This window comes from Oenanthe melanoleuca, chromosome 13, assembly GCF_029582105.1.
Source record: "Oenanthe melanoleuca isolate GR-GAL-2019-014 chromosome 13, OMel1.0, whole genome shotgun sequence".
NCBI classification, from domain to species: domain Eukaryota; kingdom Metazoa; phylum Chordata; class Aves; order Passeriformes; family Muscicapidae; genus Oenanthe; species Oenanthe melanoleuca.
This window is the reverse complement of record NC_079347.1, coordinates 2,589,118-2,616,607: the sequence shown is the minus strand read 5'-3', so window position 1 is coordinate 2,616,607 and position 27,490 is coordinate 2,589,118. Positions and strand designations below refer to the sequence as shown.

General features: G+C 55.9%; 4 protein-coding genes across 4 annotated transcripts in view; all 4 read left to right on the top strand.

The window, feature by feature from the left end:
- Positions 1-1,248: 1,248 nt before the first annotated feature.
- On the top strand, positions 1,249-7,148 carry LOC130258917 (protocadherin gamma-A10-like). The gene is made up of 2 exons (XM_056502666.1): positions 1,249-3,714; positions 6,831-7,148. The coding sequence occupies exons 1-2, from the start codon at positions 1,249-1,251 to the stop codon at positions 7,146-7,148; spliced, it is 2,784 nt and encodes a 927-aa protein (XP_056358641.1).
- Positions 7,149-7,237: 89 nt separating this feature from the next.
- LOC130258915 (protocadherin gamma-B5-like) lies at positions 7,238-11,161 on the top strand. Its single transcript, XM_056502665.1, has 2 exons — positions 7,238-9,700; positions 10,832-11,161. The coding sequence occupies exons 1-2, from the start codon at positions 7,238-7,240 to the stop codon at positions 11,159-11,161; spliced, it is 2,793 nt and encodes a 930-aa protein (XP_056358640.1).
- On the top strand, positions 11,161-17,748 carry LOC130258914 (protocadherin gamma-A5-like). Its single transcript, XM_056502664.1, has 2 exons — positions 11,161-13,632; positions 17,431-17,748. Exons 1-2 carry the CDS (start codon positions 11,161-11,163, stop codon positions 17,746-17,748), a joined length of 2,790 nt encoding a protein of 929 aa, XP_056358639.1.
- The window catches only part of LOC130258913 (protocadherin gamma-A9-like), a 96,951-nt gene continuing 86,988 nt past the window's right edge, over positions 17,528-27,490 (top strand). Inside the window, exons 1-4 of the mRNA XM_056502663.1 lie at positions 17,528-20,312; positions 21,032-21,042; positions 21,521-21,681; positions 21,793-24,302. Of these exons, the coding sequence (XP_056358638.1) occupies positions 17,838-20,312; positions 21,032-21,042; positions 21,521-21,681; positions 21,793-24,302 (5,157 nt within the window). The 5' untranslated portion in view covers positions 17,528-17,837. The remainder of the gene's footprint in view (positions 20,313-21,031; positions 21,043-21,520; positions 21,682-21,792; positions 24,303-27,490) is intronic.

Below are 27,490 nucleotides of genomic sequence, written 5' to 3'. Positions count from 1 at the left end.
GAATTAATGTTTTGTCTGTTTTGTTGCATCAAGTGTTGGAATGGGCAGTTACAGCCTCATCAGCTGTAAGATTGGTAGTCTCGGTGGGAAGTTCTTACCCTTCAACAGTTTTGAAACACATTCTGGTTCATGACAGATTCTGGTTCTTCTGAAATGTATTCTTTAGGAAAAATATATTTTCCTAATTGTTACTTGTTTTTAATGAAAGATACGGATCTTTATTTTGTAGGATGTGGTGTACATGACAGACTTGTTTAGGAGGCTTTTCCGAAAGGTAGTTTTTTGTCGAAGGTATATATTTGGACCTTCTCATAGCTGGACAAAAGCCCTTCTTTTAGTGAATGTTGCTGTAGGAATGCTTAAACCACTGAATCGGGTTAATTTAGGAGTTTTAAAAAACTCTGTTGGAGGTCTGCGTCATCAGAGTGATGCATGTCATGCATGTGTTCAGTAAATCGTAGTATAAAAATGCGACGTCGTGATTGGAGAACGTGGAGTAATACAGAATTATTCAGAGTAGAGTTTATGTGCAGGGGCAAAATTGCAACGACCTCCCCTGCAGTGCTGGTTTCGGCGACCATTGTGAACACGGTGACTGCCCATTCCGTAACACTATTTTGATCTGCTGAAATACTGTTCTTCATACACGAATCGTATAAAAATTGGCATTGGAGGAATTTGTACTGTCAGACGTATGCAGTAAAACTCGTGATACCACAGATACCAATATAATGGATGTTATATTGAGAGATGCTTCCATCACTGTTATATAATCATGATAGAGACAACTTCCCAGACAGAAGAAATAGCATAATCGCAGGAGGCGCGTTACTTCTGTCCGCCCGTAATCAGTATAGGATAAAAACAGAGATTAGGTGGTCAAAAGGCAAAGCGGGGTGTCCGCGCTGGGCGAAAAGCGACGTCTTAGCGCTTATGTCCCGTCCCGCGAGCTGCCCGTGAACCAGGCAGGGCGGGCAGCGCTCGGTGCTGCAGTGCCGGGAGGAGGCTGCGGGCGCCGCTGTTGACCGAGAGGAGCGAGAGGAAGCTCGGAGCGCTGCAGCCCCGCCCGCTGCGGAACCGTTCGCTCGGTTTATCGCTCAGTGTCCGACCCTGCGGCTCGATCGCCTCGGCCGTGCTGATCCATTCAACAGCCAGAGAAAGGGACCGCCGGCTGCTCAGAGTGCAGAAGCAGAGAGCTTTAAGTGGTAGTGGGAGCAAGATCGGAGGCTTTGCGGTGAAGCGGCAGAGATGTGCGCGGCGGGGAGGCGCTGGGGCCGGCGGCAGCGAGCTCTGCTCTGGGTGATGCTGCTGGCGGCGTGGGAGGCGGCGTGGGGGCAGCTGCGCTACTCGGTGCCCGAGGAGATGCCCAAGGGCTCGTTCGTGGGCGACGTGGCCAAGGACCTGGGGCTGAAGCTGCCGACGTTAGGAGATCGCGGCGTCAGCATTATAGAAAGAGGTATTACTCAGTATTTCTCTCTTCACGGCAAGACGGGACATTTAGTGACGGCGGAGAGGATCGACAGAGAGCAGCTGTGCGAGCGTCTGCAGCAATGCGTGCTGCGCTGTGAGCTGATAGTGGAGGGTGAGATGGAGGTTTACGGAATCGAAGTGGAAATCACTGACATTAACGACAACGCCCCCAGCTTCAAGGAAATTGAGCTGGAAGAGAGAATGAGTGAGACGACAGCCCCCGGGTCTCGGTTTCCCCTGGCTGAGGCTCACGACCCAGACTCGGGCCGGAATTCCCTGCAGAGCTACGAGCTGACTGGTGACGAGCACTTCTCGCTGGCCGTGCAGGCGGGCCCCGGCGGCGATCAGCGTCCCGAGCTGGTGCTGGCGAAGGCGCTGGACCGGGAGGAGGCGGCGTTTCACGAGCTGGTGCTGAGGGCGATGGACGGCGGCGATCCGGCACGGACGGGCACGGCTCGGATCCGAGTGACGGTGCTGGATGCGAACGACAACGCGCCGGTGTTCAGCCAGGCGGAGTACACGGTGCGTGTGCCCGAGGACGTGCCCGTGGGCTCCACCCTCGTCACTGTCACGGCCACCGACGCCGACGAGGGTCTGTACGGGGAAATTAAATACTCATTGAAAAAAGTGTCCGACAGGACATCGAATATCTTCCATCTGGACCCTGAGAGTGGAGCAATTACTCTGTTGCGAAGCCTGGACTACGAGGAAAGTGACTCTTATGAACTGGAGGTACAGGCACGGGACAGCGGCGAACTTTTCGACTCTGCAAAAATCATTATCACCGTGACAGACAAAAACGATAACGCACCGGTGATTTCTGTGCGGTCAGCGCTCAGTGAGATTTCTGAGGACGCCCCAAAAGGGACAGTGGTCGCCCTGTTGTACGTGCAGGACCGCGACACAGGACTGAACGGTGCCGTGCGCTGCTCGCTCGACGGGGATGTCCCATTCCGGTTGGAGAAATCTTTTAACGATTACTATCGCGTGGTGACAGCGAGAGAGCTGGACCGAGAGCAGGTGTCGGAGTACAACGTGACGGTGCGGGCGGCCGACGGCGGGTCGCCGGCATTGCAGAGCAGCGCGGTGCTGGCGCTGCGGGTGCTGGACGTGAACGACAACGCGCCGGTGTTCGCGGAGGAGCGCTACAGCGCGCGGCTGGCGGAGAACAACGCGGCGGGCGCGCTGGTGCTGACGGTGCGCGCGACGGACGCGGACTGGGGGCAGAACGCGCGCGTGCGCTACCGGCTGTCGGAGGGGCGGGTGCGGGGCGCGCCGCTGTCGTCGTACGTGTCGGTGCAGGCGGAGACGGGCGCGCTGTACGCGCTGCGCTCCTTGGACTACGAGCAGGTGCGCGAGCTGCGGCTGTGGGTGCGTGCGGAGGACGGCGGCGCGCCGGCGCTGAGCAGCAACGTGTCGGTGGTGCTGCAGATCGTGGACGAGAACGACAACGCGCCGCAGGTGCTGTACCCGCCGGCGGGCGCGCTGCGGGCGGGCTCGGGCTCGGGCGGTGCGTGGTCGGGCGTGGAGCTGGCGCCGCGCTGGTCGGAGGCGGGCGCGCTGGTGGCCAAGGTGGTGGCGGTGGACGCGGACGCGGGCCAGAACGCGTGGCTGTCGTACGAGCTGGCCAAGGCGACGGAGCCGGGGCTGTTCCGCGTGGGGCTGCACAGCGGCGAGGTGCGCACGGCGCGCTCGCCGCTGGCCCGCGACGCGGCGCGCCAGAGCCTGGTGGTGGTGGTGAAGGACCACGGGCGGCCGGCGCTGTCGGCCACGGCCACGCTGAGCGTGGTGCTGGCCGAGAGCGTGGCCGAGCTGCTGGCCGAGCTGGGCAGCGCGGCCGACGAGGCGGCGGCAGAGCCGGGCGAGCCGGCCGTGAGCCTGACGCGCTGGCTCGTGCTGGCCGTGGCCGCCGTGTCCTGCCTCTTCGTCGCCTTCCTGCTGCTGCTGCTGGCGCTGCGCCTGCGCCGCTGGCGCCGCCAGCAGCTGCTGCCGCCCGCCAGCGGCGCCTTGCGCGGCGTGCCCGTCTCGCACTTCGTGGGCATCGACGGCGTGCGCGCCTTCCTGCAGTCCTACTCGCACGACGTGTCGCTCACGGCCGACTCGCGCAAGAGCCAGCTGCGCTTCTCGGCCGGCGGCAGCTGCTGCGACACCCTCCCGGCCCGGCCGCTGCCCGACGAGCCCGCGCCGCTGCTCGGCGACGAGGACCCTGCCGGCGCCATCCCCGTGGTTCCCGCCGCTCCCTCGGTGAGTTTCTGGGTCCAACTTCTTGGTGCGGCGCTTCCCTTCACTGTTACCCATTCGTTTCGTCCCGTGGTCTGCTTATTGCTTTGGAAGATTTGCGGAAATGAAAGCAAGGCCCTGTTCATCGTCACGCTGTGTTGTGGTCCTTCTTGCTGCAGGCCGGTGCACTTGGGGTCTGTGTTCGGCCTTAAGTTTTTTGGGCACGGCCATAGAACGGAGGTTTTTTTGTGCTGGGGTAGCTTCTGTATATTATTAAGAAGTTGCATTCCGTTTCTCCTTTTTGTGCCTTGATAATTTTTCCCAGCATTACTTATTCTCAGTGGATGTGTTGCTATATGTGCAGGTGGAATTTACATTGTTTGCAGGGTCAGGTGTTTCCCCTACAGCACATGTGCATGAGCAGGTTGAAATTCTTTTGAAACAACTCTTAGTACCCCCATGTGTAAGATCACTTTAAATTTTCAGAGTCACCTACCTACGAAATTAGGCATTAGCTGAAGTAGGATGAGCAGTGACTGTAATGACCGGATCCTTGTTAGAGATGCTTATCACAAATCACTCGAGTGTATTTTATTTTAGCTAGTAGCGAACGTTTCCTTTGGTTATCAGTGATGATTCTCAGACAGTGAGAGGTTCTGTGTCCTGCTGTTCTTTCACTGGGGACTGACTGCAGTTGTAGGTTTTGTGTTGCATAATGTTTGCCCGGGGTGAAACATCTCTTCTTGCAGATATAGGGCTGCCTAAATATCTGCTGCGATTCCATTTGGAAAATTCGGGAAAGTGTAAAGGCGGTGTAGAAATTCAGTTTTTTCTTGTTGTTGTATGAGACCACACTTATGGTTCTAGGCATTCTTTCCTTTTATACTGTACAAAGAAATTATATTGAGGGCATTACATTGTTGGTGTGGCCACTAGTGTGAGCTCCTGAATGGGTGTTGTGTAAGGGTTTTACTCCCTCGATACCCTTCTCTTGTACCTACTACTCTTGATTTTATCTGAAATGTCAAGCTAGTGCACCTTGCAGAGAAATCCAGCTTCCATTCCTGGTAAATGTACATGGGCCGGTGGTAGTAGATATTAAAGATATTTTATCTGGGGTTTGATTACATGTTCTGGCAGATTATGAGAGTCAGAGCATAACTGTGGAACTGTGCAGGGCTGGAGACAAGAGTCCTGTGGCCTGAGTGTGGAGGTTTTTTGAAACAGGAGGGGCGCTGTTTCTTCTTTTCATGTTCAGTGTTCAGTCCTATTCTGTGCAATGTGATTTTCTTCTACCATGTTAAGTTTGTCCTTAGAGGTCTTAGTTCAGCTGTGTGTGGAGGCCTGGGAGCGTCCTCCTGTGTGTTTTAAATGAATGGTTTAATTAAGTTCTTCTGGCCTGTGGATAAGAGAACTTTGGTGAAGCCAACTCTGTATTCATGACTTGCTAAGTAGCTGAACTCTGTTCCTGATCTTAGTTCCATCATAATCAAGAGTCTATGTTGATCCCCTCCTTTTTGAAAATATAAACCTTAAGTCTTGATCAAGTTAATAGAAGTCATTTTTCAAGTTACTAGAAGAAATTATCATCTTGTAAGGTAGACAGGTTTATAAGCGAAATATTATCCAAGGCAGTGGGAAGCTGTGTGAGAAACTATCTTTGGAGTCTCTTTGGGCTGAGGAGAGATTGTTTGTGAGAAGATAATGTTGATGATAAGGCCTGTGTTTTGTTGGTTCCATGTTTATTCATGACCTTCTGAAAATTGTCTAAAGGTGTCTTCATTATTTGATATCCCACCATTTGGACTCAAAGGGCCAGGTTTGTGTGTTCACCATTTCGGTTTTCTGTTGCATGAGGTTTTGTGTGAATTCTTGGGAACAGATGGAAATCTTGCAATGAGTAGAAGAGTGACACACTCTCCAAAGAACGCATGTGCTGGAGAAAGGTGATGTTACGTTTGAACGATACTTTGGTTCCTGGATCACAAATTGAGCTGCTGAGGTCTTATAGGCTTTACATCATTTCAGATTTGCTGAAATTGTTGTGAAGGGCAGAAAAATCACGCATGCATTCTTGCTGTGATACTTGGGATCCGAGAAGTTGTGAGAGCAGCTTTTAATAGTGTCTGTCTCCAAAATTTGGTTTCGTGCTGTGTGATGACAGAGAGAAATCTCTCCAGAGAGAGGGCAAGTGCAGAAGTTTTGTGTGGTATAGTTCAAAATGGATAAAGGAGACCTATAAAGTTCAATTTTTTCCTGGTGGTTAGATGAGGCCTTAAGCTATGGTTGCAACAGGTTTCCTTTTTTTACGATCCAAGGGAATGACTGTGGCTGGGGTGTGTGGTTTGAGGTCCTGTGTACGTGGTGCAAGACAGTTTCCCTTGGGTAGCTACAACAAGTGACAGAATAATAAACATGTATTTATTCTTTGTGGTGTTCTCAGGATTGTTGTCTGAATACCCAGACCAAATTGGGTTTCTCTGGAGATTTGGATTGCAGTTCGAGTAGACTGAGAGACTGGTTTTGATCCAGGAAATTGGTGTGTCAAATGGTTTTTTTTGGAAAATAGTTAGATTTCATGTCTGGAGTTTAGGCCAGTGCCTTGTTTTACCTGCAATGCCTTTGCAGGATGTCAATGACCGTCATCCAGCAATATTGAACCATGGATAGAATGGTTTATAACTGGATGTGAAACATCTTTACTTGGTTCTTTGAAAAGCTCAGAAATGGCCTTGCACTTTTTCAGTGTAAGGTTCTGAAGTATGGTGACACAAGTACAAAAGAGATTTCCTGATTCAGAAAAAAATAATAAGTGTTATTCCTCCTTAATATAAAGCTCTAAACATTGCTGTAGGCTGATCTCTTTCTCAGGTTAATTTGTCTCGTGTAAAGGAAGTAGAATTCAAGATACGTGACGGAGAGCTGAACGGCTCCGAAAGTCATACCTTTTTATAATATCATAGAACACTTACTCTTATATTTGTACCTCGATTTTTTAAAAGAGCAGGAGAGTTCCTTTCCTTATTCCACTGGAACAAATTCATAAGTCTCAGGATTGAGTGAGACAAAAGGACGTGAACAGAAAACAAAAGCACATCTCAAATAGAGCCGCATTAAATATCTGCGCTCGCGCTTTGCAGTGGAGGAGAGAGGCCGGAGCCGGTGCCGGCGCTGAGCCCCGCCCAAAGCCGGGCCCCCTTGAGCGCGGCCGTGCGGCGGCTGCAGTGGCGCGGCGGCGCCTCCGGGTGTCGCTGTTGGCCGCCGCCGAGCGGCGCTGGAGCCGCCGCCGCCGCAGCGTCCTGCCCCCGCAGGCTGCTCGCTCGCCCGGCGCCGGCCAGAGCGGCAGCGGCAGCGGCAGCAGCAGCGGCGAGAGGCGGCGAGAGGCGGCGAGAGGCGGCGCTTGGCGGGGAGCAGCGGCGTCCGAGGCGGCCCGAGCGGGCTGGCTGCGCTGCCTGTGAGCGGTGCGTGCGGTGTGTGGCGAGAGCGGCTGCGAGGGAGGCAGGGCAGCGGCAGGAGGCAGGAGCTTGGCGAGCTGTGGCGGCAGAGAATGGCGGTGAGGCGGCGGCAGAGGCTCGGGCCGGGCGGCGGGCGAGCGCTGCTGGGCGCGGTGCTGCTGTGCGTGTGGTGGCGGGCGGCGGCCGAGCGGGTCCGCTACGCCATCCCCGAGGAGCTGGGCAGAGGCTCGCTCGTGGGGCCGCTGGCGCGGGACCTGGGGCTCAGCGCGGACGAGCTGCCGGCGCGCAAGCTGCGGCTGAGCGAGGAGAAGCAATACTTCAGTGTGAATGAGGAGAACGGGAACCTGTACGTGAACGAGCGGCTGGACCGGGAGGAGATGTGCGGCGCATCTGCGACTTGTTCTGTCAGCTTCGAGGTGCTTGTGCACAACCCGCTGAACATTTTCCACGTTGATGTGTCAATCGAGGACGTGAATGACAACTCCCCAGTCTTCAGTAAAGCTGTTCTGGACCTCGAGATTAGTGAATGGACTCTTCCCGGTTCTCGTTTTCCTCTGGAGATGGCCCGAGACTCAGACGCGGGAAGCAATTCGCTGCTGACTTACCATCTCACCAGCAGTCCGTCCTTCTCTCTCATCTTGGATGAAAACCCGGGTGGAAAGAAACAGCCCGAATTAGTGCTGGAGAAAGCATTGGACCGGGAGAAGCAGAGTTCCTTTGAGTTGTTGCTGACGGTGGTAGATGGGGGGGAACCCGCGAGGTCCGGGAGTGTCCAGGTTCGCATAAACGTGACAGATGCGAATGACAACAAGCCAGTGTTTAGTAAAAGAGTATACGAGACGCGAGTAGCAGAGAATCTGCCGGTGGGGTCGCCGGTGGTGAGGGTTGTGGCCACAGATGCTGATATAGGCTCCAACGGACGGGTCTCCTACTCCTTCGGCAACGTCCCAGATGAAGTTCTCAGACTGTTTACTGTCGACAGCGAGAGTGGTGAGGTCAGGACTGTGGGTCCGCTGGATTTCGAAGAGAATAATAAATACATATTCGGCTTGGAGGCGAGGGACGGCGGGGGGCTAACAAGTCACTGCGAAGTGCAAATCGACATCACCGACGAGAATGACAACGCGCCCGAGATCACGATTCTTTCGCTGTCGAGTCCCGTGCCCGAGGACGCTCCGGTCGGTACCGTGGTGGCCCTGCTGAAAGTGCGGGACAGAGACTCCGGCGAGAACGGTCAGGTGTCGTGCGAGCTGTCGGGCGAGGCGCCGCTGTCGATCGTGGCGTCGCCGGGCGGCTCGTACAAGGTGGTGACGGCGAGCGCGCTGGACCGCGAGCAGGCGTCCGAGCAGCGCGTGACGGTGGTGGCCCGGGACCGGGGCAGGCCGGCGCTGTGGAGCAGCACGGAGCTGGTGCTGGAGGTGTCGGACGTGAACGACAACGCGCCGGTGTTCGAGGAGGCGGCGTACAGCGCGTACGTGGCGGAGAACAACGCGGCGGGCGCGCTGGTGCTGCGCGTGCAGGCGCGGGACGCGGACGCGGGCGCCAACGGGCGCGTGAGCTACTGGCTGGCGGGCGGCAGCGCGGGCGCGGCGGGCGCGGCGCCGCTCGTGTCGGTGGAGGCGCGGAGCGGCGCGCTGTACGCGCAGCGCTCCTTGGACTACGAGCAGTGCCGCGAGTTCTGGGTGGCGGTGCGGGCGCAGGACGGCGGCGCGCCGGCGCGCAGCTCCACGGCCACGGTGCGCGTGTTCGTGCTGGACCGCAACGACAACGCGCCGCGGGTGCTGTGGCCGGCGGCGGCGGCGGCGGCGGCGGGAGAGGCTCCGGCAGCGGCGCCGTTCGAGGTGGTGCCGCGCTCGGCCGAGGCCGGCTACCTGGTGGCCAAGGTGGTGGCGGTGGACGCGGACGCGGGGCGCAACGCGTGGCTGTCGTACGAGCTGGTGCAGGCGTCGGAGCCGGCGCTGTTCCGCGTGGGGCTGCACAGCGGCGAGGTGCGCACGGCGCGCGCCGTGTCCGAGCGGGACGCGGCCAAGCAGCGAGTGGTGGCCGTGGTGAAGGACCACGGGCAGCCGGCGCTGTCGGCCACGGCCACGCTGCACGTGGTGCTGGCCGAGAGCTTGCAGGAGGCGCTGCCGGAGCTGAGCGAGCGGCCGGCGGGCGCCGAGGCGGCGGCGGCGGCGGCGGCCGAGCTGCAGTTCTACCTGGTGCTGGCGCTGGCGCTGCTGTCGGCGCTCTTGGTGCTGAGCGTGGCGCTGGCCGTGGTGGCGCGGCTGCGCCGGGCCGGGCCGCCCGCCGTGCTGCGCTGCCTGGGCGCGCAGCGCTTCTCGCTGGCCGGCGCCGCCTTCCCGGCCGACTTCTGCGAGGGCACCTTGCCCTACTCCTACAACCTGTGCGTGGCGGCGCCGGCCCGCGCCGTGCCCGAGGCCGCTTGGCCGCCGCCGCCGCCGGTGCCCGTGCTGTCTGCGGAGGAGCTCCTGGGCGGGGATGAGTGCGAGAAGGCGGACCCGAGCTGTAGCGCCGTTTTGGGAGAGGCGACCACTGAATCTGACGTACCACAGGTTTGTAAGCCCGTGTGCCCTTTCTGTCCGTCCCTTCTCTTCCTTTGAGCCTGCTGTAGTGTATTCTTGGGCTTTCTTTCTCATCTGGGGAGTGGTTAGACTGGACTCTGTTCACTGAATTCCTATCCAGTATTTGTTTGCGGCCAGCCTTACGAACGGGTTCTGGTCTCATCAGCTGATGATGAGACTTAGGCTCAATGGATTGGCTCTGACTTTTCAGCTTATGTTGAGTGAAGTCTTTCAGGATTGGTGATGCTCTTATTTTCTTTATCCTTTTCTTAATTCTCCACTTCGAACAGGCAGACAGAGAAAGCAGTTTTTTTCCATCTGCTTATGCGATGTCCTTGTCGAAACTTTTTTTTTCTGAAATGCTGAAAGTTCCTAATGGTGACGGGAGTTTTTTAGCATGTAGAATGAGATTCGTTTATTAACGGTCGATATTTGAGATTGTTTTTCCTGAGCTCTCATTCTTGATCCACCTCTGTGTAACAGCTGTAGAGGAATCCTTTATATTTAGTGCTCTGTTGGCGTTTCATTCCAAATAGGACGTGTATCTAAATGCCAGAGTGTGAAAGTGGCCCGTCATTTCTTTATCACGATATTGAATGCTTCTCCTGTTTTCCGTCTTCCTCCTCCCCTTAATATATTTGAAGGAAGGTAGCTGCATAATCTCAGGTTTTCATGAACACATTCCTTTTTAGTGTTCACTAATGTAGCGGAGGGTTTCTCTGTGTTTTCCAAAATGTTTTGAGGTCACCGTAGGTCTTCTTTTGTACGTACAGCCTCAGTTGGAAATTGTGTCTTAAAAGATCAGTTAGTCTGAAAGATTAGCAGTTACCAAAGTTCCACGCGGATCTTACTATAAGATCTGCTAATTCTGCCTGACGAGCTCAGGGATGGGTTTCTCCTCCTTCTTGAACTGCATTTCCGGAAGCGAGGTGCCTAGACTTTGGTGGTCTCTGGGTAATATCCCGTAGGTTAACTGCAGTTTTCTGCAGTATTCCAGCGCGAACATACGTGTGTCTCTCTAATGGAAGTTCAGCAATGCTCTATTCCATGCTGTGCTGGGGGCTGCTGCAGAAACGACAGCGTTAATCCTGCTGGGTTTCGGTGGGGATTGTCCCTTCCCAGCTAGGTGCCCGCGAACGAGTCAAGGCGGGCAGCGCTCGGTGCTGCAGTGCCGGGAGGAGGCTGCGGGCGCCGCTGTTGACCGAGAGGAGCGAGAGGAAGCTCGGAGCGCTGCAGCCCCGCCCGCTGCGGACCCGCTCGATCAGTCGCTCGCTCGGTGTGCGGCTCGGCCGCGGGGTGGTCTGCGAGAGTGTCCGCGGTGCAGAGTCGTTCTGTGGCAAGACAGACGAACCGGTGGCTGAAATACCGTGCCGAAGCCGGGATCAGAGTCGGAGCCGGAGGTGTCTGCGTTGGCGGCAAGGAGCTGCAGACAGAGGAGCGGTGCTACGGTAATGTGCATGTCGGGAAGGCGCTGGGGCCGGCGGCAGCGAGCTCTGCTCTGGGTGATCCTGCTGGCGGCGTGGGAGGCAGCGTGGGGGCAGCTGCGGTACTCGGTGCCCGAGGAGATGCCCAAGGGCTCGTTCGTGGGCGACGTGGCCAAGGACCTGGGGCTGCAGCTGCCGGAGAATCGAGATCGGGACGTCCATATCGTGGATAAAGGTAGTACGCAGTATTTTGCCCTGCACGGGAAGACGGGACATTTAGTGACGGCGGAGAGAATCGACAGAGAGCAGCTGTGCGATCGTGTGCAGCAGTGCGTGCTGCGCTGTGAGCTGATAGTGGACGGACAGATGGAGGTTTACGGAATCCAAGTGGAGATCACTGACATTAACGACAACGCCCCCGGCTTCCGAGAGGCCGAAGCAGATCTGAGAATGAGCGAGACGACTGCACCGGGATCGCGGTTTCCCCTGGCCGAGGCTCATGACCCCGACACGGGCCCGAATTCCCTGCAGAGCTACGAGCTGAGCGGCGACGAGCACTTCTCGCTGGCCGTGCAGTCGGGCCCCGGCGGCGATCAGCGTCCCGAGCTGGTGCTGACGAAGGCGCTGGACCGGGAGGAGGCGGCGTTTCACGAGCTGGTGCTGAGGGCGATGGACGGCGGCGATCCGGCACGGACGGGCACGGCTCGGATCCGAGTGACGGTGCTGGATGCGAACGACAACGCGCCGGTGTTCAGCCAGGCGGAGTACACGGTGCGTGTGCCCGAGGACGTGCCCGTGGGCTCCACCCTCGTCAATCTCATGGCCACGGACCCCGACGACGGGTTGAATGGACACGTGAAATACTCGTTTAAAAAAATCACAGAGAAAGCCTCGCAGATTTTCCAGCTGGATTCCTACAAAGGAGCGATCAGTCTGTTGCGTAGCCTGGACTTTGAGGAAAGCGATTTCTACGAACTGGACGTGCAGGCACATGACGGGGGAGGTCTTTCAGACACTTCCAAAGTTGTGGTCACTGTGACAGATGTGAATGACAACGCCCCCTTACTCACAGTGTCGTCGGCGCTGAGCGAGATCTCTGAGGATGCGTCGTCAGGGACGGTGGTAGCCCTGTTGCACGTGCAGGACCGGGACTCAGGACCCAACGGCGACGTGCGCTGCTCTCTCGATGGGGACGTTCCGTTCCGTTTGGAGAAGTCTTTTGACGATTACTATCACGTGGTGACAGCGAGAGAGCTGGACCGAGAGCAGGTGTCGGAGTACAACGTGACGGTGCGGGCGGCCGACGGCGGGTCGCCGCCATTGCAGAGCAGCGCGGTGCTGGCGCTGCGGGTGCTGGACGTGAACGACAACGCGCCGGTGTTCGCGGAGGAGCGCTACAGCGCGCGGCTGGCGGAGAACAACGCGGCGGGCGCGCTGGTGCTGACGGTGCGCGCGACGGACGCGGACTGGGGGCAGAACGCGCGCGTGCGCTACCGGCTGTCGGAGGGGCGGGTGCGGGGCGCGCCGCTGTCGTCGTACGTGTCGGTGCAGGCGGAGACGGGCGCGCTGTACGCGCTGCGCTCCTTGGACTACGAGCAGGTGCGCGAGCTGCGGCTGTGGGTGCGTGCGGAGGACGGCGGCGCGCCGGCGCTGAGCAGCAACGTGTCGGTGGTGCTGCAGATCGTGGACGAGAACGACAACGCGCCGCAGGTGCTGTACCCGCCGGCGGGCGCGCTGCGGGCGGGCTCGGGCTCGGGCTCGGGCGGTGCGTGGTCGGGCGTGGAGCTGGCGCCGCGCTGGTCGGAGGCGGGCGCGCTGGTGGCCAAGGTGGTGGCGGTGGACGCGGACGCGGGCCAGAACGCGTGGCTGTCGTACGAGCTGGCCAAGGCGACGGAGCCGGGGCTGTTCCGCGTGGGGCTGCACAGCGGCGAGGTGCGCACGGCGCGCTCGCCGCTGGCCCGCGACGCGGCGCGCCAGAGCCTGGTGGTGGTGGTGAAGGACCACGGGCGGCCGGCGCTGTCGGCCACGGCCACGCTGAGCGTGGTGCTGGCCGAGAGCGTGGCCGAGCTGCTGGCCGAGCTGGGCAGCGCGGCCGACGAGGCGGCGGCAGAGCCGGGCGAGCCGGCCGTGAGCCTGACGCGCTGGCTCGTGCTGGCCGTGGCCGCCGTGTCCTGCCTCTTCGTCGCCTTCCTGCTGCTGCTGCTGGCGCTGCGCCTGCGCCGCTGGCGCCGCCAGCAGCTGCTGCCGCCCGCCAGCGGCGCCTTGCGCGGCGTGCCCGTCTCGCACTTCGTGGGCATCGACGGCGTGCGCGCCTTCCTGCAGTCCTACTCGCACGACGTGTCGCTCACGGCCGACTCGCGCAAGAGCCAGCTGCGCTTCTCGGCCGGCGGCAGCTGCTGCGACACCCTCCCGGCCCGGCCGCTGCCCGACGAGCCCGCGCCGCTGCTCGGCGACGAGGACCCTGCCGGCGCCATCCCCGCGGATCCCTCCGCTCCCTCGGTGAGTTTCTGGGTCAAAATTATTTGTTCGGGAGTTCTCTTCACTGATCTTCTCTCATTTCTTCACGTTGTGCTTGTATTGCGCAGGAAGATTTGCAGAGATTAATTTCAGGCCCCTTTCATCGGAACGGTGTGTTCTGGTGCTTCTTTTTGCAGGCCGGTGCGCGTAGGTCTATGTTCAAACTTAAGTTTTATGGACCCGGTCGTAGAAAGGAGGTTATAGTGTGCTCGAGGTTGGTTCTTCGCGTATTTTGGAAGTTTCATTTTGTTTCTTCTTTTTGTCCTTTGACAATTTTCCCCCACATTTCTTATTCTCAGTGGATGTGTTGAATTATATACAAGTGGAATTTACATTGTTTTCAGGGTCAGCTCTTTCCCCTATAGCACATGTGCATGAGGAGGTTGAAGTTCTTCTGAAACAACACTTACTGGCCCCTTCAGTAACATCACTTTAAAGTTTCTGAGAGTCACGTGCCTACAAAGTTAGGCATGTGCTGAAGTAGGATGAGCAGTGACTGTAATGACTGGGTCCTAGTTAGAGATGCATATCACTAAATCACTAGAGTGTATTATATTTTAGTTAATAGCAGACATGTTCTTTGGGTATCAGTGATCGTTTTCAGACAGTGAGAGGTTCTGTGTCCTGCTTTTTTTTCACTTGGAACTGACTGCGGATGTAGCTTTTGTGTTGCATAATATTTGGGCAGGGTTAAAAATCTGTTCTTGCAGATACAGGGGAGAATAAAATTTTGCTGCGAATTTTTTTTAATGTTAAATTTGAGAAGGTGAAAAGATGGTGTAGAAATATAGATGGTCCTGGTTGTTTTATGAGATCACACTTGTGGTTCCAGGCATTTTTTTGCTTTTATTCTGTCCAAAGGAATTTCATTGAAGATGTGTGGGCGTGGCCATTGCTGTGTTGGTTTTGTGTGGGCCTTTTACTCCCTAGATACCCATCTCTTGTACCTGCTACCGTTGGTTTAATCTGAAATGTCAGGGTAGTGATCCTTGCAGGGAAATCCAACTCACCTAACTGGTAAATGTACATGGGCTGATGGTGGTGGATGTTGAAGATGTGTTATATGGGGTTTGATTATGTGTTTTTGCAGATTATGAGGGTCAGAGCATGTCACTGTCTGAGGGTCTCTTAGTGTCCGAGACCACTCAGATGGACATAGGAGGGTGGTTCAGGGTGCAGGGTATTCTTGAAGCTGCCGAAGAAAGACTGCAGGAGACAGTCGTCCGCTCTCAAGGTCTGTTTATTGTTTGTTATCTCTACAGTGTTCTTGCTTGCGAGCAGCAGTCTGGTCACCACCGTGTCCAGGACGAAAGTCTGCCCACGAAAGGCAGGGCTTATCTTTTATACCCTAAACTATGTCTTCTATGTTTACAATATCTTTCCAAGACTACAATATCTCATTACTATGTCCAGTTTTGTCCCCAACCAATCTGTGATTCCCAGCATCCAGAACAAGAAGAAGAAGAAGAAAGAAGACACCACACCCCAAATCCTCCATCTTGGCCTCGTGGCTGATAATATAAACAATCCCAAAAATTACCTTTTCTACATGCTAACTATCTAATTCACACTCTAATTTCCCTTAAAGGTTGGATTTCTTCTCTGAGAGAAGGCAGATGTTCCCATGGTGCTAGATCCAGCTCTCGGACCCCCCTGGCTCTATTCGGGGGTCTTGCAGGGGTCTGACAGGGGTGTTCTCGCACCCGCAGAAGTCCAGAGGGACTCCCTGGACCCCCACAAGAGCATACCGTGGAACTGTGCAGGGCTGGAGACAAAAGTCCTTTGGCCTGGGTGTGGAGGTCTGGGGAAACAGGAGAGGCACTGTTTGCTCTTTTCCTTCTTCAGTGTGCAGTCCTGTTCTGTGTAATGTGATTTTCTTCTACCATGATAAGTTTGTCCTAACAGATCAGACCTTACTTGAGCTGAGTGGGGAGCCCTGGGAGTTTTCTCCGTGTGTTTGTAGGTTGTTCTGTTTTTTTAATGTACGGTTTAATTAGGTTCTTATGGACAGTGCCATAAAGGAATTTTGGGTGGAGCTAACTCTGGGATCATTGCCATCTAAGCCCCTGAACTCTGCGCCTGACCTTAGTGCCATCATCATCATTAAGAGTCTGTGTTGATCCCTTCTTTTCTGCAGATGTAAACCTCTTGCCTCTCTTCTTTTAATAGCAGTGCTTTTTAAAGTTTTACTGGAAGAAATTTTCATGGTTTCACATACTAAGGCTGAGAAGTGAAATATTATCCACAGCAATGGGAAACTTTGTGAGGGACTTTTCTTTTGGTGGAGTCTCTTTGGACTGAGGAAAGACTTTTTTGTGAGAAGGTATGTTGAGGCATGGCCTGTGTTTTTTTGATTCATGTGTTTACTCATGACCTTCTGAAAATTGTCTAATCTTCTTTTTTTGATATCCCATTAGTTAGACTCAAAGGGCCAGTTTGTGTGTTCAGTATTTCGCTTTCCTGTTTCATGATGCTTTCTGTGAATGGTAATTCTTGGGCACAGGTGAAAACCTTGCATTCAGCATAGGAGAATGACACACTCTCCAAAGAACCTATTTGCTGGAGAAAGATGATGTGACCTTTGAGTGATACTTTGGTGACTGGACCAGAAATTGAATTACTGATGTCTTTAGACTTTACAACATTTCAGAATAGTTGAAATTATTGTGATGAGCAGAGGAAAAACTTGTTGCATTCCTTGGGATCTGAGAAGTCGTGAGAGCAACTATTAATAGTGTCCATGGTTTGATTTAGTGTTGTGTGATGCCAGAGAGAACTCTGTCTATGCAGAGACATGGCCAGTGTAGGAGTTTGCTGTGGTATGATTTGAAATGGGTAAAAGAGATGTATAAAGTTTTACTTCTCCTGGTATTTAGATGAGGCCCACACCTGTGGCTCCAAGGAGATACTTTTTTCGTGGTCCAAGGGAATGACTGTGGCTGGAGTGGACGGTTTGAGGTCCTGTGTACGTGGTAGAAGACAGTTTGCTTTGTTGAGTATTTACTACAGTGATGGAAAAAGAAACAGGAATTTAAACATTTTGGTGGTTTCATCAGTGTTGTCTAAATACCCCGACCAAGTTGGCTGTGTCTGTAGACTTAGAATGCAGTTCGAGTAAGCTGAGAGACTGGCTTTGATCCAGGAAATTGGTGTGTTAAAGGGGTTTTGCTTGGGAAATAGTTAGATTTCATCTCTGGGGTAAAGGCCTGTGTAATTTTTTCCATGCGATCCCTTTGCTGAAAATAAGTGAAAGTCATCCCGCAAAAATGAACCGTGTTGCTTGTAGAGAATGGTTTATAATTCCAATGTGAAACATTTTTATTTGGTTCTATGAGAGACTCAGAAATGGCTTACACTTTTTAACAGTTATCTTCTCCAGCGTGGAGACACACAAAAAAAAAAAAAAAAAAAAAAAAAAAAAAAAAAAAAAAAACCTTATTCAGAAAAAATACTGAGTGTTATAAATTCGTAGCATAGAGCTCTAAACATTGCTTTAAGCTGATCTCTTCCTAAGGTTAAGTTGTCTTTTGTAAGGGAAGTAGAATTCAGGATCCGTGACGGAGAGCTGAAAGGCTCCCAAAGTCATCCCTTTGTATAGTATCATAGAAAACTTATATTTGTACCTAGATTTTTCAAAGAGCAGCTGAGTTCCATTCCTTATTCCTCTGTCAGAGGTTCGTAAATCTTATGATTGAGTGGTACTAAGGGAGATGAACTGAATGCACTCAAAAGCGCTTCTTGAGTGGCATTAAATATCTTCGTGTGCGCTCGGGTTTGCAGTGCAGGGTAGAGCCCGGAGCCGGTGCCGGCGCTGAGCCCCGCCCAAAGCCGGGCCCCCTCGAGCGCGGCCGTGCGGCGGCTGCAGTGGCGCGGCGGCGCCTCCGGGTGTCGCTGTTGGCCGCCGCCGAGCGGCGCTGGAGCCGCCGCCGCCGCAGCGTCCTGCCCCCGCAGGCTGCTCGCTCGCCCGGCGCCGGCCAGAGCGGCAGCGGCAGCGCCAGCAGCAGCGGCGAGAGGCGGCGAGAGGCGGCGAGAGGCGGCGCTTGGCGGGGAGCAGCGGCGTCCGAGGCGGCCCGAGCGGGCTGGCTGCGCTGCCTGTGAGCGGTGCGTGCGGTGTGTGGCGAGAGCGGCTGCGAGGGAGGCAGGGCAGCGGCAGGAGGCAGGAGCTTGGCGAGCTGTGGCGGCAGAGAATGGCGGTGAGGCGGCGGCAGAGGCTCGGGCCGGGCGGCGGGCGAGCGCTGCTGGGCGCGGTGCTGCTGTGCGTGTGGTGGCGGGCGGCGGCCGAGCGGGTCCGCTACGCCATCCCCGAGGAGCTGGGCAGAGGCTCGCTCGTGGGGCCGCTGGCGCGGGACCTGGGGCTCAGCGCGGACGAGCTGCCGGCGCGCAAGCTGCAGGTGGCGTCTGCCGGCAAGAAGCAGCTGAAATACTTCAGTGTGAATGAGGAGAACGGGAACCTGTACGTGAACGAGCGGCTGGACCGGGAGGAGATGTGCGGCGATTCGGTGACCTGCTCCATCAGTTTCGAGGTGCTGGTGCACAACCCGCTGAACATTTTCCACGTCGATGTGGCGATCGAAGATGTGAACGACAACTCCCCGGCCTTCAGCAAGGCTATTTTGGAGCTCGAGATTAGTGAATCGACGCTTCCTGGTGCTCGTTTTCCGCTGGAGACTGCACGAGACGCTGATTCAGGACGGAACTCTTTTCTGACTTACCAGCTAGACAGTAACCCGTCCTTCTCACTCTCCATGAAGGAAAAGACGGGAGGGAAAAAGCAGCCGGAATTAGTGCTGCAGGCAGCTTTGGACCGAGAGAAGCAGAGCTTGTTCGAGTTGGTACTGACAGCGGTGGACGACGGGGACCCCGCGAGGTCCGGGGCTGTCCAGATTCGCATAAACGTGACAGACGCAAACGACAATCCGCCTCTGTTCAGTAAAAGTATCTACGAGGCGAGAGTGGCAGAGAATCTGCCGCCGGGATCACTGGTGCTGCGGGTGGTGGCCACGGATGCGGACGCGGGCACCAACGGGCGAGTCTCCTACTCCTTCGGCAGCGTCCTGGACACAGTCAGAGCGTTGTTCGCTGTCGACAGAGAGGGCGGCGAGATCAGGACGGTCGGTCCCCTCGATTTCGAGGAGAAGAGTAAATACGTCTTCGACCTGGAGGCAACAGACGGCGGCGGCCTAACCAGTCACTGCGAAGTGCAGGTTGACATCACGGACGAGAACGACAACGCACCCGAGATTACGATTCTGTCGCTTTCGAGTCCCGTGCCCGAAGACGCACCGGTGGGCACCGTGGTGGCCCTGTTGAACGTGGAAGACCCGGATTCGGGCGAGAACGGTCAGGTGTCGTGCGAGCTGTCGGGCGAGGCGCCGCTGTCGATCGTGGCGTCGCCGGGCGGCTCGTACAAGGTGGTGACGGCGAGCGCGCTGGACCGCGAGCAGGCGTCCGAGCAGCGCGTGACGGTGGTGGCCCGGGACCGGGGCAGGCCGGCGCTGTGGAGCAGCACGGAGCTGGTGCTGGAGGTGTCGGACGTGAACGACAACGCGCCGGTGTTCGAGGAGGCGGCGTACAGCGCGTACGTGGCGGAGAACAACGCGGCGGGCGCGCTGGTGCTGCGCGTGCAGGCGCGGGACGCGGACGCGGGCGCCAACGGGCGCGTGAGCTACTGGCTGGCGGGCGGCAGCGCGGGCGCGGCGGGCGCGGCGCCGCTCGTGTCGGTGGAGGCGCGGAGCGGCGCGCTGTACGCGCAGCGCTCCTTGGACTACGAGCAGTGCCGCGAGTTGTGGGTGGCGGTGCGGGCGCAGGACGGCGGCGCGCCGGCGCGCAGCTCCACGGCCACGGTGCGCGTGTTCGTGCTGGACCGCAACGACAACGCGCCGCGGGTGCTGTGGCCGGCGGCGGCGGCGGCGGCGGCGGGAGAGGCTCCGGCAGCGGCGCCGTTCGAGGTGGTGCCGCGCTCGGCCGAGGCCGGCTACCTGGTGGCCAAGGTGGTGGCGGTGGACGCGGACGCGGGGCGCAACGCGTGGCTGTCGTACGAGCTGGTGCAGGCGTCGGAGCCGGCGCTGTTCCGCGTGGGGCTGCACAGCGGCGAGGTGCGCACGGCGCGCGCCGTGTCCGAGCGGGACGCGGCCAAGCAGCGAGTGGTGGCCGTGGTGAAGGACCACGGGCAGCCGGCGCTGTCGGCCACGGCCACGCTGCACGTGGTGCTGGCCGAGAGCTTGCAGGAGGCGCTGCCGGAGCTGAGCGAGCGGCCGGCGGGCGCCGAGGCGGCGGCGGCGGCGGCGGCCGAGCTGCAGTTCTACCTGGTGCTGGCGCTGGCGCTGCTGTCGGCGCTCTTGGTGCTGAGCGTGGCGCTGGCCGTGGTGGCGCGGCTGCGCCGGGCCGGGCCGCCCGCCGTGCTGCGCTGCCTGGGCGCGCAGCGCTTCTCGCTGGCCGGCGCCGCCTTCCCGGCCGACTTCTGCGAGGGCACCTTGCCCTACTCCTACAACCTGTGCGTGGCGGCGCCGGCCCGCGCTGTGCCCGAGGCCGCTTGGCCGCCGCCGCCGCCGGTGCCCGTGCTGTCGGCGGAGGAGCTTCTGGGCGGCGATTCGTGCGAGAAGCCGATCCCGAACAGCAGCGCCGTCACGGGAGTTCCGCCCGCCGACCAGGATGCACCGCAGGTCTGTAAAACCATGCAGCTCTTCTTTCCTGGGCCTTTCCTATGATCATGTGACGTACTGCTTTTCGGGTCCTTTGTTTAAGTTTTCGTACAGGAGGTCCCTGTTACAGGGAACTCACATAAAAATCCTGTGCCTTGTGCCTTAAAAGTAACCATGCGAAGAGGCAGTTCTGGTTTAATGAGTTGTCCAACTGGTAGGCTTAGTGGAATGCGTCTTATGTTATAGCATGTGGTGCAGAAAATCGTACTGGACTGGTGATGCTCTCAGTTCCCTTTTCCTTCATTTCCTTTTACTTAGGCCAGACACATTTAGTTGTCATGTTTTTCCTCATGTCATGTTGAGGTTCATCTCAAGAGCTTTGTCCTGGAACTTGTCTGAAACATTGTGGGTTTTTAATGATGAAGGCAGATCTTCAGTGTGTAGAAGGAGATCTTTGAAGTTTAAAATTGTATGTTTCTGGCTTTGCTTTCTCAATTCACGCCTGGGTAACAGCTGTAGGAGGAAAAGGTATTTATTTATTGCTGCTTTGGTGTTGCAGCCCAAAGGGAAACGCACCTGTGGATCAGTGAATCTAGAAGTAACAGGTCTTTCCTTCACCATGAATTAACCTCCCCTCTTCCATGTGTCCTCATTCTTTTGAGGGAAGGTAGCTGTGTAAATGGCAGGTTTCAGTGAACAAAATAAATTAGCCTGGTCCATGTCACTGCCTGTCTTATTAGCTGTCAGACGGGTAGGCAAGAAGCTTTCATTCAATTTGTGCTGTCCAATATTATTAACGTGTATTGTTCGGTGATTTTTTTAGTCGCATCATGCGCGTTCAGGTTCAGTGGGAAAAATTTGTCTACAAAGCTTGGTAGGAATTGCTGAAATTCCAAATGGATCTTTAACCATAAAATAAGATCTGGTAATTTTAAGTGATCGTGTCAGGAAAAAAAAGTGAGTGAATATTTTTCCTTCCTGATCCATCTTTGCGAAAGGCAAGTACTGGGACTCGGGTGGTTGCTGAATAATTACTCTGTTAGTGCTGGTTAGCTGGTGACCTATACAGGAAACATAAGAGTTCTTTCCTAATGGAATTTAAGTTTGGTGGTATTCTATGCTTTGCTGAAAGGCGGCTGGAGAAATGACACAGTTAGTTCAGCTGGACTGGACACCGCATCTCCGTAAGGACTGTGGCCATCTCCGAAAGCTCCCCGTGTGCATGGCAGGGCGGACAGCGCTCGGCAGCGCTCGGTGCTGCAGTGCCGGGAGGAGGCTGCGGGCGCCGCTGTTGACCGAGAGGAGCGAGAGGAAGCTCGGAGCGCTGCAGCCCCGCCCGCTGCGGACAGACTCGATCTGCTGTTCCCCGTCAGGCTTGGCCGCGGGTGGTGTGCGAGGGTCCCCGCGGTGCGGATCCGTGTTAAACGAGACAGAGGGACTGGCGGCAGAAGCCGGGAAAGCTGAGCTGCGGCCTGAGTTGAAGAAGGAGGCGGATCGGTAGTCGGAGGGCGTGACAGCCGCCCGTGCAGCGGTGCAGCGATGGAGATGTGCTCGGCGGGGAGGCGCTGGGGCCGGCGGCAGCGAGCTCTGCTCTGGGTGACGCTGCTGGCGGCGTGGGAGGCGGCGTGGGGGCAGCTGCGCTACTCGGTGCCCGAAGAGATGCCCAAGGGCTCGTTCGTGGGCGACGTGGCCAAGGACCTGGGGCTGCAGCTGCCGGCGCTAATGGAGCGCGGCGTCCACATTACAGAAAGAGGTAGGATTCAGTATTTCGCTCTGCACGGGAAGACGGGACAATTAGTGACGGCGGAAAGGATCGACAGAGAGCAGCTTTGCCGGCTGGTGGAGAAATGCGTGCTGCGGTGTGAGCTGATAGTGGAGGGTGAGATGGAGGTTTACGGAATCGAAGTGGAAATCACGGACATTAACGACAACGCGCCGAGTTTCAGAGAGGCAGAAACAGAGGTGAGAATGAGCGAGATGACAGTCCTGGGGGTGCAATTTCCACTTCCCGGGGCTCATGACCCCGACACCGGACTGAATTCCCTGCAGAGCTACGAGCTGAGCGGTGACGAGCACTTCTCGCTGGCCGTGCAGTCGGGCCCCGGCGGCGATCAGCGTCCCGAGCTGGTGCTGGCGAAGGCGCTGGACCGGGAGGAGGCGGCGTTTCACGAGCTGGTGCTGAGGGCGATGGACGGCGGCGATCCGGCACGGACGGGCACGGCTCGGATCCGAGTGAGGGTGCTGGATGCGAACGACAACGCGCCGGTGTTCAGCCAGGCGGAGTACACGGTGCGTGTGCCCGAGGACGTGCCCGTGGGCTCCACCCTCGTTACCGTCACGGCCACGGACTTTGACGAGGGCTTGTACGGGCTCGTGAAATACTCTATAAAGAAAGTGACAGACATGGCATCGGATATTTTCCATCTGGATACTGAAACTGGAGCGATCAAGCTGTGTAAGATTCTGGACTTCGAGGAAGGCGATTTGTACGAATTGGAGGTGCAGGCTCATGATGGGGGAGGCCTTTCTGACACGACGAAAGTCGCGATCTCTGTGACAGATGTGAACGACAATGCGCCCGAACTGAAAGTATCATCAAAGCTGAAGGAGATCTCGGAAGACGCCCCATCGGGGACTGTGGTGGCCCTGCTGCACGTGCAGGACCGGGACTCGGGAGCTAACGGCAAGGTGCTCTGCTCGCTCGAGGGGGATGTCCCATTCAGGCTGGAGAACTCCTATAAAGATTACTACCGTGTGGTGACAGCGAGAGAGCTGGACCGAGAGCAGGTGTCGGAGTACAACGTGACGGTGCGGGCGGCTGACGGCGGGTCGCCGGCATTGCAGAGCAGCGCGGTGCTGGCGCTGCGGGTGCTGGACGTGAACGACAACGCGCCGGTGTTCGCGGAGGAGCGCTACAGCGCGCGGCTGGCGGAGAACAACGCGGCGGGCGCGCTGGTGCTGACGGTGCGCGCGACGGACGCGGACTGGGGGCAGAACGCGCGCGTGCGCTACCGGCTGTCGGAGGGGCGGGTGCGGGGCGCGCCGCTGTCGTCGTACGTGTCGGTGCAGGCGGAGACGGGCGCGCTGTACGCGCTGCGCTCCTTGGACTACGAGCAGGTGCGCGAGCTGCGGCTGTGGGTGCGTGCGGAGGACGGCGGCGCGCCGGCGCTGAGCAGCAACGTGTCGGTGGTGCTGCAGATCGTGGACGAGAACGACAACGCGCCGCAGGTGCTGTACCCGCCGGCGGGCGCGCTGCGGGCGGGCTCGGGCTCGGGCGGTGCGTGGTCGGGCGTGGAGCTGGCGCCGCGCTGGTCGGAGGCGGGCGCGCTGGTGGCCAAGGTGGTGGCGGTGGACGCGGACGCGGGCCAGAACGCGTGGCTGTCGTACGAGCTGGCCAAGGCGACGGAGCCGGGGCTGTTCCGCGTGGGGCTGCACAGCGGCGAGGTGCGCACGGCGCGCTCGCCGCTGGCCCGCGACGCGGCGCGCCAGAGCCTGGTGGTGGTGGTGAAGGACCACGGGCGGCCGGCGCTGTCGGCCACGGCCACGCTGAGCGTGGTGCTGGCCGAGAGCGTGGCCGAGCTGCTGGCCGAGCTGGGCAGCGCGGCCGACGAGGCGGCGGCAGAGCCGGGCGAGCCGGCCGTGAGCCTGACGCGCTGGCTCGTGCTGGCCGTGGCCGCCGTGTCCTGCCTCTTCGTCGCCTTCCTGCTGCTGCTGCTGGCGCTGCGCCTGCGCCGCTGGCGCCGCCAGCAGCTGCTGCCGCCCGCCAGCGGCGCCTTGCGCGGCGTGCCCGTCTCGCACTTCGTGGGCATCGACGGCGTGCGCGCCTTCCTGCAGTCCTACTCGCACGACGTGTCGCTCACGGCCGACTCGCGCAAGAGCCAGCTGCGCTTCTCGGCCGGCGGCAGCTGCTGCGACACCCTCCCGGCCCGGCCGCTGCCCGACGAGCCCGCGCCGCTGCTCGGCGACGAGGACCCTGCCGGCGCCCTCCCCTCGGATACCCTCGTGCCATCGGTGAGGTTTTTTTTTCCTAGACATTCTTTACGACGCGTTGTCTTGGTACTGGTCTCCACTTTCCCCGCCCTGTTCTCTGGCTAGCTTCGGAGATTTCTCTTAAAATCAAAGTAAAGTTTCCTTCAGTGATGTTCTGAAGGCCGGTTACCCTTGCTCTCTGTCTGTGAACATGGGGTCTGTCCTGAGCCTTGAAGTTGGTAAAGAAGGAGGTAGATAGAAGGCTGCCGCTGGCAGGCTCTTCGTTAGGTCAGAAGTTTGGGTATTGATCAGTTTCCAGGTATTCTTCCCCTCTGTCACCTGTGCTGTATAGAATGTGTGTTCTTGTTAGTATAAGATCTTCTGGTTTGATGTATTGCGTCATTAAAGAATTCACCTTTTTAGCAACCTCATGTGTCTTCCCAAAAACACATGTGCTTGAATAAGTTGAGTGGGTCGAAGAAAATGGCACTGGGTTTGCGTGGAACTTCCACGCATGTTGTTCTCAGCCTTTATCCATGTCCGTAATACATAGTGGAGATCAGCAGGAAGTCTTTGCATTATTCCATGCTTTGATATTTTTCTCCAACACAGGATTGTTTCAGACAAAAACTGGCCCTTGATGATTTTTGTATTCCTGTTGTGAAGATGAGGGATCCTCTTGATCCTCTGTTTGTAAACCTGTGGGTGGCTGCATGTGCAGGAAGAAGGGCAGCACCTCTTTGTATCTCTTTTGTTTTTATGGTAGAGCTATGTCAAATGCAGCGGCATGGGCCTTGGCTATTAAATATTTAGCATGGCATGGGAATTACCTATTACCTATGGGGAGGGGGAGATTCAAGTTGCAGTGGGAAATTCAAGTTGGGCTTAATTCCCCCAGTGCAGATATTCCCTGGCTCAGTGTCTCTTGGAAGGCTGCTCAGCTTTTGCTTTCTGACCTATGAAGTCTCTTTGCAGAATTTCATTGAGCAGGCAAATGTGGCTTCCATGGTACAGAGATGTAACTATATCTGTGTGGAACTGGTAGTGAGAAGAAAAATGGTTTGGAGAACTGGGCCTCCACTGTCACATTTTCTTTAGACGCACGGGTGAAAGAAGACTATGGATGATGTGAAGGGCTGGAAATTTGAGTCCTGTGAGCTGTGTGTGAATGTCTGCTGAAAGACTCAAGGGAATGTTTTCCTGTGTCCCCTGTCCAGTTCCTATCTCTAGTATGAAGCAATATGAGGTTTTCTTCCCGAAGGAATTGTCCAGAAGATCTGTATTCCAGCAGCAGGGAGAACCCTGGGAGGTTCTTACTAAGTATTTCCATGTCATCATAATTGTGTCACTTAAAAGCTTAATTTTGTACCTATGGAAGATGCCATATGGGAAGAGCAAGAGATGTATTCAGTGCCCATAAACAACGTTATTAATCATCCACACTGAGGTATATAATCCAGAAGAGTGTTCTGATGTCTTCAGTTCTGTAGGTCTTCACTTTCTGTCTTGCTCTTCTGATGGTCTGTTTATAGGTGAAAAGAGAGAGGCTTTCATGCATATGTTTCTTTAAAATGTCTCTCTAATTAATGCTTTTTCTTGTCACGTGTCTAGGGCATAGAAATCAGATATCCATGGTAAGGAGATACTGCCTGAGCAGCTTTCCTTTTGGTAGAGTCTCTCTAAATTCTGACGATCTGTGATGCCCATGTGAGCTGTGAAGGGTTAGGGGGGAGTGTTGGGGGTGTGGTGTGTGAGGAGGTACTGGTGCAGACCTGGCATGGGTTTTGTTCATCCTCTGGGCTGTTGCTGATCTTATGAAGATTAGTCAGGAGGAGTCTTATGATTTTATATGATGTGGTTTGTACTGAAATTGCCTAGTTTGGATTCCATATTCTTTTGTGGCAAGAGTGGGAGTCATGCATGTTGTGAGAAGTCCATGTGTTGAAGAATGGCTATGTTGCCTTTGAGCTGATGCTTGGGTGGCTGGGTCTTTGATGGAGATGGTAATAATTTGGTCTATGAAGCATTTTCCAATTTTTTAAGTAATGGGGAGGAACAGAATAATCTTAGTTGTGATGCTTGGGATTTCAGAAGCTTGCTCAGTGCTTTTCTTCTAATGATGTCTGTAATGCAAAATTTGCTTTCATGTTATGTTTGGACAGAGAGAAGAAGTCTGTCTATCCAGAGCTGGGGCTGGTGCTGGATTTCACTGTGATATAGCTCAGAATGAATGAATGAATGGTGTCTGTTTGTCCTTAATTAGTTAGATGAGGCCCAAAGCTGTGGTTCCAAGCTTTTTCTTTCTCTTCCTATGCAAAGAAATGACTGTGTGAGGTCTATGTAGTGATCTCCTGTGTGAGGCCTCCTGTGTACCAGTTACAATTGAGTTTCCTGTGTTGTGTGTACACTACAATTGGCCCAATCTGAAATGTGAGGCCATGATTGAATCTTTTCTGGTGTTTTTCCATCCTTGACAGGGTTGATGTAGGGTTTTTTTGAGGTTTAGTTTGGATTGCATTGTTTGTTTATTTGCTTGGACTTTTTTCAAGGAGTGAATTTGGTCCTCATTGTGCCTGACAACACTGCAAAGCCCAAAACATAATTTTCTGTCTGGCAGAGAAGCTCTCATCCATACCTGGAAGGTGGAAATGTAATCACAGAATCATCGAAACACAGAATCATAGAGTGGTGTGTGTTGAAAAGGAACTTAAACTTACCATCTTCTTCCAACTCCCCTGCCATGGGCAGGGACATCTTCCACCAGACCAGGTTTGTCAGAGCCCCACCCAACGTTGAATATTTCATCAAACAAATACCAATTCATAGACATGATTCCACAAGGTGTTTTTTTCCCTATGGCCAAAGTGCACCTGACTCTTATTATATGTTTATGGTGAAACTAAAGGCTGTGAATGCAGAGTGAGGAGGGTGAGAGCTCAGTTCTGTGTCAGGAAAATCGATGACTCAATGTGGGTTTGGCTGAAAATGGTTTGATTTGATGCTTGGTGCCAAAGCCAGTGTCATTTCTGCTCTGTTCTGATGGTGGTTTCCCTCTCATGAAAGACAATGACAGTTCTCCATCAATAAGATTTTCTGAACATGAAACTGTTCATGTAGAACCCTAATTCTTGTCTAGAACAGCTAATTAATCCTGTGTGAAACCTCCATTATCCATCTGTATCTCTATGCAACATTGTGATGTAGAATTACTTCAGGGTGGTAATTCTGCT

Coding starts and splice junctions, on each gene's coding strand:
- LOC130258917 (XM_056502666.1), top strand. CDS start 1,249: ATGTGCGCGGCGGGGAGGCGCTGGGGCCGGCGGCAGCGAGCTCTGCTC. Junction 3,715..6,830: donor TGGTTCCCGCCGCTCCCTCG/GTGAGTTTCTGG, acceptor CGCGCTTTGCAG/TGGAGGAGAGAGGCCGGAGC.
- LOC130258915 (XM_056502665.1), top strand. CDS start 7,238: ATGGCGGTGAGGCGGCGGCAGAGGCTCGGGCCGGGCGGCGGGCGAGCG. Junction 9,701..10,831: donor CTGAATCTGACGTACCACAG/GTTTGTAAGCCC, acceptor GTCCCTTCCCAG/CTAGGTGCCCGCGAACGAGT.
- LOC130258914 (XM_056502664.1), top strand. CDS start 11,161: ATGTGCATGTCGGGAAGGCGCTGGGGCCGGCGGCAGCGAGCTCTGCTC. Junction 13,633..17,430: donor CGGATCCCTCCGCTCCCTCG/GTGAGTTTCTGG, acceptor TCGGGTTTGCAG/TGCAGGGTAGAGCCCGGAGC.